The following is a 13,597-nucleotide window of genomic DNA, read 5'->3' as shown; positions in this document are numbered from 1 at the left end:
CCAACATTTCCCCTCGCTGACTCTCCTCCTCTGCGTCCGCGCTGCGACGCAGCCTTCGTTGATTTCGGAAGTTTAGGTTTCGCGATCAGCCAGTTGCGTTTTCACTGTTCTCTTGCGCTGGGCTACAATAACTATTCGGCAAAATTCAAGCTCACTGTTATAGAATTTGCCTAAGGAAACGGGAACCGTGCCGCAGAAGAGTTCGCTTTTTAATACAAGACCGGGAAGGAGACCGTTCCGAGGATCGACCGAAGCGTGGAAAGTTTCCTGCCGTTGAAGAATGCCTTTTCAAATATGTGCGAGAGCTTAGGCCCACCGGTATCGCCGTGCCGTGGCACCTCGTTACTCCCAGCATTGTCGCCAAGAGCTTCAAGGAGACGCCTCAACGCACTCGACGGAACCAAGGACGACGCGCTTTGGGAGGGCGGTGACAGCGGCCGCGGCGATGATTCTCAGTCGGACTTCTCAACCAGTGATTCTGACTAGACCGTGCATGAGCGAATCTGGCTGGTTAAAGTACGTGCTAATTCTGTTAAAAACCCTTCGTTTGCGCTATAATTTATTTTCTTCTTTAATGTATTATATCGCGCGTGTTAGGACTATATATTGTGCGTTATTTCAGATGTGCTCGTGAAATCTCCGCGTAATTTGCGCACCCCTTTTTGGAGCTCCAAATTCGCGAAAAAAAGTGCGCAAATTATGCGAGTAAATACGGTATTGCCTAAAGTACCCACCGCAAAGCCTTTTCTTTCTGTTTGCCAAAGTTGAGAATAGATCCTGGCACTCTTGCACGACCACCCGATAGCGCGCAGTGGCTACGCCAAAAAGCATTTTCAAACTGTTACAGGGTCCGGGATATGCACTCAACGCAGTGAGCGACAGAACGGACAGTGTCTGCTTTCCGTGATATATGTGCGTGCGTCTAATCGCGATCTGCTACAAAATGAAAACTGACCGAGCTGCAGTGAAACGCGGTACGGCCGCGTGAAGCTGATCGTCTCCTGCATGCTGATGTCACTATCATCATCATCATAATCAGAAGGTGTGCTTATTTCTCTATGCGCCTGCCCTATTCTAAATGTGGGACAGCCCTATTGCCATCACCATCGCCTGTACTTGTTTTCCTCGTCAAGCTGGTCAGGCATCGCCTCTTTGCCTTTGTTTCGTCGGCCACAATGATCTCCGGAAGCCGGACGAAAGGAACATGGGGACAGTGGAAAATGTGACGCGAGTTAGCTATGGGATAAAGTCGCAGAAAGACTCCCCGTGCTCGCTTCAATAACGCTTGAACACAACGCGCAGTACGACCGGTGAGACGTGAAGAATGCACATCGGCTGAACTGCGGACCGATGAGATCAACACCATTTGTTGTGATCAAGGAAACAGTGATGATGACGATGAGAGGGAAGATGATGCTGAAACAGCGCGCGCGAAGCAATGCGAAGAATCGATATCTCAAGGCCTGAACACACGTACGCGTTGCAGCGTGTCAGCGCGTGACTTGACGCAGCTTCGCGCCCTCTCACTATGGGGAGAGAGGGCGCCGCGTCAAGGTCACGCGCTTCAACGCGTACGTGTGTTCAGGCCTTAAGGGGGGAGGATACCCCGGAGACCAAACTTTTTTATTTCTTGAGATATCTTGATGAAACTTTCAGGGTATGTTCACTACATTAAAACTTGAGAAACTGCAAAGTTTCATGAAATTGTGTTGATCAGTTCCTGAGTTACTGAGGTCTAACTGGGTGGTTCACATGTGCCTGAGGAAGAGCCGGGAGAAATCCCAGGACATAGTAGAAAGCTGAAATTCTTTGTGGTCATTCCTGGATAGATATCCTAGGGTGCTACAAAGCCCTTTTTTTTAATTTCCCCTCCAAAAATTTTTGTGCAACTTTGAATTTGATGTAGCCCACAATGACGAGATTTATCAAATTTTAATTGTTTGTTATTATTATCAGCACCAGTTTTTTAAAAAAGCAGCTTGTTACACCCTGGACAGATCATCCAGGAATAGAATAAAAAAAACTGCACGCAAATCTGATGAGCAGTTCTTGAGAAATCGCTTTCCTCAGCACCACAACTAGCTAAAAATCCATTCTGAGAAAACGGGCTTTGAAAGCTCAGTACATGTGCTTTTCTCAAAAAGCTCCTGCAGAGTAGCTTGAAGTGTCCTTGTGCAGTCTTTGCCTCTTTCGTCTTCCCTCCATCTTCTCTAGGTGTCGTTTTGAATTTTTTTTACGCGTAAAGCATTTTTTTCACGAGCTCGCTGGACGGCCAGGTGATCTGGTTGAAGTCCAATGGAGTCCGATATCACTTGGGTTGCTTTGCAGCACCGCTTCATGTAGTGCTGTTCTTTCGGCATCAGGGACCACAAAATAGAGTGGAATGATGATGCATTTTGTGTCTCCAGTTCAGCGCGAGCCGCGTCACGACGTTTCGCATTTGCATAGACTTCTTCCTTCGTTAGGAAACGCGTCCGCAGATGGAGCGACGGTCCACTCACGCTCGATGGCACCGATTCAGACGAGGTGCTGGGTCCGGCGATCTCAGAAACACTCGGTGCGACGGTGTCACGCTCGATGGCACCGATTCCGACGAAGTGCTGGGTCCGGCGATCTCAGAAACACTCGGTGTCACGCTCGATGGCACCGATACGCAGCACGTGCCGCGTGCGGCGATCTTGGAAACACTCGGTGCATTTGTGGCTCCAGCCACACTCATTGTGTCGGATTCTCGACTGGCGACAGCCTACAGCACAGTTCCGCCGCTGCAAGCGTCTACGCAGTCGGCACCCGTAGCAGAATCTCGGAATTTCGATGCTCGTACAAGCCGCATAGCGCGCCTCCGCGCACCGGACCTCGGCACTGTTTTCGGCTTCATTGCCGGCATCGCCCGCAACAACAAAGACGAAGGGCACAGAAGTAGTGCAAAATGAAAAAGAAGCGAAAATGATCGAAAAGATCGCACAAGGCGAAAAGCGGCTCGTAAGCAGACGTCTATCCAGGCGTACGGTGCAGAGAATAACAACGAGGCGAGCACGCTGGACGCGCCATCGACGGGAGCGACCGCCCCCGCTGCTGCGCAGCAGCCAATGGCGGGTGCGCTTTCTCTCGCGAGATATGAATGCGCTGCTCTAGCCAATTAGCGCACCGCATCGCATCGCGGGAAAACGCCAGTAGCGTCTCAACCGTGCCGCCGACGCCATTTTGCAAGGCGGCAAACGAGAGAGAAAGAATTCACGGTCAAAAACACCCAGATGGCGCGGGACGACCGCATGGTCTGGGAATGGCGCGCGCGCGAAGTTTGGTTTGATTTCGCGATTTGCGCGTGTTTCGGACGCCGCGGCGGCCTCGAAAATAGCACTTTTTTTCCACTTTGCGGTTGAATTAGATGCTGATAATTACAGAATAGGTAGTTTATGAGACATACAACCCAAAAATGTGGTTTTTCAAAAATCGACTTTTTCGTGATTTTTCGGTTTTCAAGGGCCACGTGCCCCCTTAAAGACCAACACCATGTCAAAGTAATGGTGCTTTTATGTGCCTGAAACGCTCCTGTCATGGACCCGATAGCAGAAATACCCTGCAAATTGGAAAATAATTTTAAATAAGCAAAAAAAAAAGCGGAACACCGAAACCCAACAGAGTATAATGTCTTCGCGTGACGTATAAGTCGGCAAAAACCGGATATCATGCAAGGCATGCCGGTCCCGCCAGCCCATAGTATGAAAGCTGCAAAAGCTGCGAAGAGCAGACGCTTGGGGGAAAGGTGACCCCGTCGCAACAGCCGTACCTTGTGTGTGACTTACCGTGCACGTGCACAAGCTCCTCGGAGCTGTAGGAAAATGACAGCTACGATTCCAACGCATTTGGAGGCCAACTAAAATCGCCATTCCTCTTCGATGAAGAAGAGTGCATAAGTTTGGCAATAGCGGCGTTCAACATCACGTTGGTAGGGCCGAAGGAATTTAATATAAGGCAAGTACGAGCCATCTTTCGCACGAACGTTACTAGATTAGGTGACGTTATTTCGCACGACGTGCAGCTCACCGTATACCAATACGGTGAGCTGCACATATTGCCGCCGGACGCCTTGCGCATGCGCCGCAGCCTCTGTTTCACTGGAAGCCACGAAAGCAGCGCCGCATCTCATGCTTTACTTCTTTTACTTTAGAAACAAACGGGAATTGACAATAACATACATATTCAAATTTTCAGCCCTCGTTCTGGTGCGTGTAAAAGCATTAGACTACGTACAGCAAAGTGCTTAAGACTGTATACGTCTGGTTCATGGCGCTCGCGCTAGGCTGCGCGACATACCGGTTTTTGTTACTTTTAAACGCGATTTAAAAATATAAATCCTACTCAGATCGCGAAAAGTATTCTGGAATCTGTCACTATAATTCATGGCCTTTTCATTTCCACCAGCATCTAATCACCCGTTCTGGCCAGTTGTCGGTCCCTTTAAGAAAATGGTCAAACCAGCCGATGTTGCAGGCGAGATCAGTGTAGCCCACCGCGAAGTCCAGAAAATTGGCCTTCTCTGTCAATGTTGTGACTAGAAGGGGCTCCTTTCGCACGATGCAACCACACAATCAGCGCCGTTTTGACGTCCGAAAACGCCGAGCCTCGAATTCGCTTCTTCGATTAGGGCTACCTTTCTTTGCAGCATCAGCGACTTGCTTTGCTTTGGCGGCGTTATTCTCACCACACTGCACGGCCGACAAAAAAATCCGTGCGACGTGCCTTGCGTAAATAATATGCTGAAATCACATCTCTGAACGATTGCTATGTTACTCTGTCTCTGACTGTAAACTAAACGACGTGTACAACACGAGCTATTTTGCAGGGCCTGCCTCTGTGCACGTCTTTGTGTCACATTACGTGACACAGGGTTGCTTGACAAAGTTATTATGCCGCTAGGTTTCGACTTCACTTTTGTGGAACGGTGTCCACTTCGTCGTAAGCGCGGCAGCCTTGCGCGAACCTTGTGAAACTTACGAGATTTTGCCGCTAGTATTTTGTGAAATGGTTTGGCGGCGAAGTTTTTGTTCCACTCTCAGTTGAGATTTCGAGATAACCGAAAGTGGGCACGGAAATGCTTCGAGATAAAGGGCAATAAATACATTGCACCTATGGGAAATTGTTCGGTACCGCAGAAAATTTCAACATAGCCGATTTTTCAAGATATGCGAGTTTGAGCTAACGAGGTATTACTGTATCTCTGTGCTTTTTAATTGGATTTGGTCAGAAAATGAGCAAGATAGCCCCAGGTACCATGTCCCCCCTTAAAGGATGTAGGTCGACCTGCAATCATGTAAATACAGTAGCTTTCCAAAACACAGTATTAGTGCAATATAATATGGGCATGATTTGGCAATACTGAGTTATCCATTCTACTGCAGCACTCCCGTAGTTCTTTTCTGTCGTAAGTATGTAAAATTGGAGATGGCTGTTCACTGTTTTTTTTTTTTTTAGGAGCTTGATTGAGCTGATTTTTATTGTAACTGGATCTACTATGGTGCAGTGGTTAAGCCAATAAAACACTGGCCTTAGTTGTTTTGATGAAAATAACGAACAGCAATAGTGGTTTAGGCTACCAACTGACATGGTGTTCATAGAAGGTTCCTTACAGACACAGCTTCTGTCATCTGTTATTAGAGAACAAGTAGTGACAGCAATGGCTATGCAGGAAGCACAGCGCCTACTTTATGCAGCCAGCCACAGCTTATAGGAGACTGGTACGTTTCTGATGAAAATTTGTTTACTACAGTTCTTGTTATCTTCTAGATTTTGCCAGTTGGCTGAACAGATGGTGAGAGAAGAGTGCTTGAGTGAGGATGAGTTAATTGGAACTGTGCTGCCAAAGCTGCTGTACCTGTGCAGTGACACCGTGCCCAACGTCCGCATGGCCCTAGCGCGTTGTCTGGTCAGAAGCATTTGGCCCAAGGGTAAGCTACCTTGAAGCCGGTGTTGCATTGTTCTAGTGCTCCATTGTTAATGACTATGCAGTTAATCCTCATTATAAAAAGGGTGCCATTTGATATATCCCCCCCCCCCTACTTTCAATACTCTATTTACATGATTTTAAGTAAGCCAACCCCCCATGTCACACATCGAGAAAGAAGAAAAAAAAACTTGGGAGCCCTTCCTCTATCGAGAAAATGGGGGCAAGCGAAGCTTGCCGTGCCTGACCTTCACTCAAACCTCGATATAACGAACACAGATATAACGAAGTAAATGAAAAATAGTCTTGTCACATAGTGTTACAAATAAACGTTTATAACGAATTTTTGGGTGCAACGAAGTTATTTTCGTGGCAGATGTGACTGTTATAATGAGGTTTGAGTGTACTACTTTTCTTTCTTTCTGTTATTGTTTGTCTCTTCTGTCTATCCCCAGCGGAAGCGAAAAAGCTCCAGTTCGTTGCGGGCGTGGCATTAGTGCACACTTACGCAGGGCATTACCTAATGACTCGTTCTGGTGCCGGAACATGGTTATGCATTCATATCCAGGCAACAATGAAATGTGGCAACATGAAATGACAAGTGACTTCGATAAAAGATCAGATTGCCATGTCAGAAACAGTTAGTCACCAACAAGCCCACGACCGAGAGAGCATAAATTATTGGAAAACAGCGCATACAAATACGCATGTGACCGGCGCACCATTGAGGGCTGTATTAATGTACCTGGCTGGCGCAGGGTCTTTCATGAACGGCAATGCCACCATCAAATTCAGTAACTCACAACAAGCTTCTTTTGATAAAGAACACACGAGCACGTTCCATATTAGAAATATATGAACTTAGTGCTGGAATGACTACTCATCACTAGTCATCGTCAAGCCAGCCCCCTTGATGAATGCCAATGCCAAGGTTTCTGAAGTGAAGACAAGGGCTTCTTGCATGCCCATTTCGCATGTCACCAGAACAGACTGATGGTGTAGTTCGGTCACATATGCTGCAAGCTTCAGAAAGCATCCAGACTTCTGCTTGACATCACATGGAATGGCCATCGTATCAAAAGGTCCCCTTAACGTGTAACGAAATGATAGTTTAAATTTTGCACTGTGACAATGCCATTGCTTACACATGTGTTTTACAAGCTAGGTCAACATGCCAGAAGATGGGCTCAGGCATTATCCCTGTAAATGTTGTAACACGAGGGCCCATTTAAATGGGCCATCGTGAGTTCAAAGGCAAAGCACGTTTTGTGAACGCTGCTAGCTGCGCTGTGAGACTGCCACTGTGAGGCGAGACTTCCGATATGTCTGTAAGAGGCGTGTGGTGATTTGAACCAGCCATTGATTTCAGCGGCAGAGTGAAATGTGAAAGGGAATGTTTTTTCGCGTCGCCTACTTTGATTTTGGACTTCAAAGACTAAGAATTCTTGCTTCACTTCCCTTGCACCAATTTTGAATTCTTGTTGCGTTTTTCTCAATATTCAACACTACAGACACTCTAGAGCTATAGAAGGCGACGAAAATATGTTGCAGGTACCCCTTAAAGGTTTTTAAAATCTCAGGAGAGGATGTTAGTGAGGCCACTTGGTCTGGAGGCAAATTGTTTCTCTTTGCAGTGATAAAAAATATGAAGGCTTTGATATCAACACAGGTAGAATCAGTGGCAATATGGTGTTCCTGGTATGCGGAGGCGCATGGCGACATAGAGAAAAGTACAGTACCCTGCTGATAAGTTTTTGAAGGGAGCATAGGTAATAAACATTAGAGCTGGGAAACGCAACAGCCGAAAAACAAGAAAATATCTAGTGCTACAGAATTTTATTTCAGTGCTTAACGCTTGGAAAAAAAAAAACCATGCAACGTTCCCTGGCGCGTTTACTCAATTTACTCACGCCCAATCAGCACCAAAAAATTTTCGAGCACCTGCAGTGTCATGTCCTTTTAATAAATCTAGTGTCACCTTGGCCGACACCTGGCAAGTGATCACTTCCCGTGGTCGCTTGGCCGCTCGGAGTGCACTTCGTGATGCATCACATGGGAGCTGTCCCGCAATTGCGACATAACAGTGGGGTTCCCAGTACATTTATGGGGGAGCTATGCTGGGACCAGCGGAAAACAACGTAATAGCCACAAAAATGCAGTAGTGGTGAGGAATGTAACAGTGGGGTTCTAGCTGTATATAGAGACTGATCAAAGAACTAGGCTGGTCGGTTCGCTAAACTATGGGGGGTATGCACTGCGCCGTGATCCGCAAGACTGCAACACTCCATTCGTACATGCCATCCATGTTGTCCGTGTGTCGGCGTGCAGGAGGTACTCTGGAGGCCTCTATGTAATTTGTGCTGTATAGATCTCTGAAACAGCGCGTGCAGAGAGTTTGTTTGCGCATGCGGCGAGAGCGCGGACTGTCAAAATGGCGACCCCGTCACTAGCGCTCCTTACGGATGAATTCCCCCTCTGTATTGAAAAGGCTGCACTAAGGGGTGCCGTAGTTTAGTGGCCTGAAAGGCAAACAGCAAATGCAAAGGCCAAACTAAATGTTATAGCTAGTCTGCTTGTTCATGTCTACATCACTGCTGGTGATGGTGGCTCATAAATTCATATCATCTATAATGGCATGCTTTTTTTTCTTCCAGCCTTTTTTTGGGACACTGGAAATTTCTACAGAGAAGAACTGAAGGCAACCCTAGCCAGCCTTCAAGCAGATAAAGATCGGGATGTGCGCTTTTGTGCCCAGACTTATCCGAAAGTGAGGCTCTCGACCATATTTTATGCTCATGGAACTTTTGGCTCCATTAGCATGCATAACTATCTTGTAATGTGAAACATTTTGTTTTGCTCACAATTGATCCCTGTACCCATGCTCATAATTGCTGAAAAGACTGAAGGGTAAGCAAAAGATAATTGCTAATTTGAAGCTTCTGTGGATTGTTTTGGATGCTCAGATATTACTTTCAGTCAACAATGAATTTAAAAAGTGTTGCAACATGCCAGAAGGTAGCAAGGAAGGGAACCAACTTGCCCAAATATCAGTTCTCCTAAGCATTAATTGTTTGATTCAATGTGAGCCCTTTTGAACACCACGAAAAAAAAAACAAAGGAACGTCATTACGCGAAGCACACCTAGTGCATATTGTTCCCAGTATACTGTAGTAGTCACTTCTAGCTTTTGTTAATGAGGATTAGTTAATTAGTCTTGATTATGTTTCTAACTTGACCAGTACTCACCTAATTAAAATGTCAATGAGACATATGTAGGCATGTTCAAATAACATCTAACTGTGCTATTTTCAGCAACGTACTAATTACGTGCTCATTTTTTCTGGCTGATAAAGAAAGAACATGAAATATGAAAATTGTATGTATGTAACAGTGACTATGGGAGGTTATTTGGAATTTTCTGAGAGCATGTGTGCATGTGGAAACGCACTGCTACTGCATAATTTTTGTATCAGATGAGCAAATGCAGTACATTTCGCAGGGGTGAGCTGCGCCACTAAATGCAGACCTGTGTGGAGTGACAGAAAGCCTTCAGATTTCTGGGTTTCTAAGCCAGAGGAGGCTATGCAAATTATTTTGTAGTTTCTGAGAATATTTTTACCGAGAATAATTGCAACCATGTCGTGGAACAACTGTGTCTAGACCCTTGTGTTGGAACGTACAAATTTGTCTGTGGATGAGTTGAATAATGTTAACACTTGCAATTCCTTTCTTGGTGCTTGAAAGAGAAAGTACTCATCTGAGCTCTTGCATTTTTATGAATCCTCACCACTTTGAATTTTACCTGCGAGGCATGTTTAATAGTTTCATTTTTCCTTTTCTTTCACAGGACTCTGTGGACTGAATGACATTCAAGTGAATTAGGCATTGTTTTTTTTTTCCTTCACCCTCCTCTCCAGAAGGGTCACTATTGCACCCTCACATTGAAGATATGGAGCTGTGATAACACTCCCAGGGGGAGGGACCTTGTTCCGTTTTAGGTGTTATTTATTGTTGCTTTTTGAAGACATAACCTGGTGAGGCAAGGATTAAGTGCCAATTTTGACATAGTTGAACAAGTGGCAACAGATGCTATGAAGCATGCATGGGCTTTCACCCATGCCATCTTTCTAATGAATGCCCAGCAAAGCTTTTTGTGCAATTCTGTACAGTTATTTTAACTTTTTAGATCTGTGGAAGTTTGCCTCTATGCTTTTCGGATGAATTCAGGCCATTTGTGCCAATATAGCATGCTGGGGAGCCAACTAGTCCTCAAGGATAACAAATTTTTGGGTTCTTGAAGCTGCTCTGGTTGTATCAGTGGTGCTGCCATTGACACTGATCATTTTTATGGCAATATTTGCACAGGCATGGCCACTTTTGTGCACTTTTGTACTAAGATGTGCTAAATAATGTCCCAATCAAGCAATTTTTGCCAACAATTGATGCCTGTTTGGGGATTGCTTTCCCTTCACTTTTCTATGAGCTTTTTCGGCACATTATCTGTGTATATATATATATATATATATTCTATATAAAAATGAAAGGGTTGGAGGGGTTGGTGATATGTCATTCACAGGAGCTTTGAACTTTGTGCTGAAGTTTTGCATTGCAGACCATGTGATAACTGGACATTGGAATATCTATTTTTGTATAAATGTTCACCTCTTAGTTTAACCATAAATAAAAATGTTTTCCATGAAAACTCATTGACTATGGATACAACAGCACAGCTTTTTTTTTTTTAACATGACAGAACTTTCTCAGCTTTGTGCATACTTCAAATGCCTGCAAACCAACAATACCACCGTTGACCTGTTATAACCTGATGTACAAAGGCTTTCTCTTGTTCCTTTTACATCGTAGTACTTTTGCGGCTTGGTGCACACAAATGAAAGCTATTCCAGGGGCTCTAAAGCTGCTGTTGTTGACTTGCATGGCTGGCGAGTTGCTCTTCATCATGTGAGCTGTCTTGTGCAGCTCATGCGATGCCATACACTTAGGTTATGTATTGCTCGCGAAATTTAGATGTTTTCTTTTAGAGGGCCCTGCAATGATGATTGAGCTTTAATTGAACTGTATTGCATGCATTAATTACATGAAATGTATTTGCAAAGCAAGAGCTTTGTATTACATTGGCTTCACATGATCGTATTAAATTATGTAATGTGAACTAACAAAGAGCATGAAAGGGGCCCTCAGACCTTGTTTTGAAGCGCCGACATTCGTGCCACCGCATCAACGCGTAGTGACCCTCGCCAGAACTACTGCGTGCGGAAATGACAGAGCGCCGGCCTGTGATTGGATAAATGTAACTTAGAAGTGGCCATGGCGTTGCATCAAAAAAGGACTGTTATTGGGTTTCGTTTTTCTTAGCACGTTTTTCACTAAACGCCGAATATACTGACGCTCTTAGTCGTTTTTAGCTTTAAAACTGCAGCCACTGCAGCGCCGGGCAGCACATTACAAATGGCGGCAATAAACCCCCCCACAATGCACCGCGCCGCGCCGCTCTCTGGGGCTTTCGCCGCCGTTCCGGTGTGTAAGGTTCCGCGGCGGTGTATGCAGCGTATACGCTCAGTTCACACAGTATTGCTGTTCGCGGTACAAGGGCAAAACAGTAACGCTTCGCGAGTGTAAAGTAATTGCTAAGCTGTCAGCTTAGCAATTACTTTGATAAAGTGTACCAGCAGCCAACCACAATCACAAGCTGGTGGATGACTTGAGGAAATGGCCATAAGTGCAGACACCACATATGATACTATTTGTTGGAGAAGAAGGCGTGCGACCTAAGAGAAGCGAAGTCGTTTAAAAGCATGGTGCACTTCGCTTGCCTCGGCTGCCAGACTGTTGTCGCAGCCAAACACAGCAGTGGTAGCCTGTCGACCTGTTATCATTCGACATTTCGATTTTCGGCAGCACAATTGCTTTAGTGCATCGAAAAATGGAAACACACTGACCTCTGACACGCCAAGCAATGCAAAACGCGGGAATCCGCACACACCAATGGCAGTGGCCGGGCGGCCGGACAGGCAATGGAGAGGGAGGAAGTGGTGAAAATGCACTGGTTCGAGGCTACGCTCCTCCTCTCCGTGAAAACGGTCTATAGAAAATAAAGGGGACACTAAAAGAATCTGTTAGGCATGGTCAACTTGACTATTCGTTTAGAAGTTCTCTTTGCCAATATTAATTTCACAGAAAAACTCTTACTGAAGGTCTTGTTGCTGTGCCTCAATATGAATTGGCTTGCACCTAAAAACGGTTCTAAACAGGTGGCACCATTTCTCTCGTTTTGCAAAAGCTGCTCTCTGTAAAGCAGAAATTCGTTTTACAGAATATTGATCTCTGAATATCGCAGCTTATTTTCCTCTTGTGTCCCTTAAGCATTCAGTGTCTCAGCCAAATGACAGTTTGTCGCTTCAGCTTAAATGATGCTTTTGCCTTTTTGTACTTTTGTGGACTGAATGCAACACCTTACGGTTTTCCTGCTGGTGCATTCTTGAAAATTCCCATTGCTCTCCACCCCTTTATCCACTGAAAGTTTTGCGCTGCAATCAAGTAGTCCTGTTTTTTGAAATTGGGAAGAACAGCTGCAAGAGAGAATTGACAAACTAAGAACACCCACGAGAAGCATGCGACTAGTCTCTCCTGGCACTGTTTTTCCCATTTACTAAACGTGTAACCACCTAGTCAAACGAACAACATTTCTGCAGTTCTGTTTGCTTTTCGCCAGACTTGCAGCATCAGAATACTTTGTATGCAGTCTATAAAATGTCTCCATAAAGTAAACTTCAAGACCCTGCGTCATTGGTAGCTTTCTTAAGGGTATGCAGGTGGACTCGAAGAACTTCAGGAATGCTGTAATTGGTGGTATTGCGAAATTATGGGCCCCTTGTCTCTTGATGAACAGTTTTATAGGGAGTATTCACGTGACGTAAATGTGCACTATTTTGTTGCACAATTCGCAGTCTCACTGTACTGGAGGTAAGCAGATCAAGATAAGAAAGCTGGCTTTTTGTTGTGCTCGCTGTATAACATGGTGGCCGCTGTGACGTCAGTGCATACCTCCTACAGTGATCGGAATAGTTCCAATTATACATTTTCAATGCTCAGTGGTAGAACTTTAGCGCCAGGAGGCAAAGCCTGTGCACATTGCATATTGTCACGTGGTCGTGACGTCGACGAAGACAGCAGTCAGCACGTCCGAGATGAAACTGTTTATTTGGCCGAACTTGTGGCCGGGAAACTGAAAGTCAAACTACAGCGGCGAACAGAGCGTCGACCGTTGATCAACTGACAAGCGGCCAAGCGCGTCGGCTTTTATACAGGCGCTATCGAACTTTCCAGCGATATCGCTGGTGGCGGCGTTATCTCTCGACAAAGCTGGAACATTCGCGTGCGGCGCGCAATCTTAACAAAACCATCTACTACAATCGCGAAACTTCTCGAACACTGCTTCACGGACAGTGTCGATCGTTGATAACCGTCTTTGCGGGTCAAACCCGAATACATCAAAATAAACAAGTGGGCGTGGCAATACACAAACGCATACAAGCGAACGCACGGACATGCATAAAGGATGGTTGGACCCATAGTTTCCCAATATTAACTAGAGGGAACTCTGGCACTGCGATCGTTCAGCCACCGGGAATGATG

The 13,597-nt window shown here is 45.5% G+C and overlaps 1 protein-coding gene across 1 annotated transcript in view; it reads left to right on the top strand.

The window, feature by feature from the left end:
- The window catches only part of LOC119373190 (serine/threonine-protein phosphatase 4 regulatory subunit 1), a gene marked incomplete in the record, with an annotated part of 89,672 nt that extends 79,730 nt beyond the window's left edge, over positions 1-9,942 (top strand). The window contains 3 exon segments of the mRNA XM_037643195.2: positions 5,788-5,948; positions 8,599-8,711; positions 9,792-9,942. Coding sequence (XP_037499123.1) covers positions 5,788-5,948; positions 8,599-8,711; positions 9,792-9,806 — 289 coding nt within the window.
- Between the last annotated feature and the right edge of the window lie 3,655 nt (positions 9,943-13,597).

This window comes from Rhipicephalus sanguineus, chromosome 1 (genome assembly GCF_013339695.2).
Source record: "Rhipicephalus sanguineus isolate Rsan-2018 chromosome 1, BIME_Rsan_1.4, whole genome shotgun sequence".
Lineage (NCBI taxonomy): Eukaryota > Metazoa > Arthropoda > Arachnida > Ixodida > Ixodidae > Rhipicephalus > Rhipicephalus sanguineus.
Note: the sequence above shows the minus strand (reverse complement) of the source record. Positions and strands in the feature narration are given on the sequence as shown.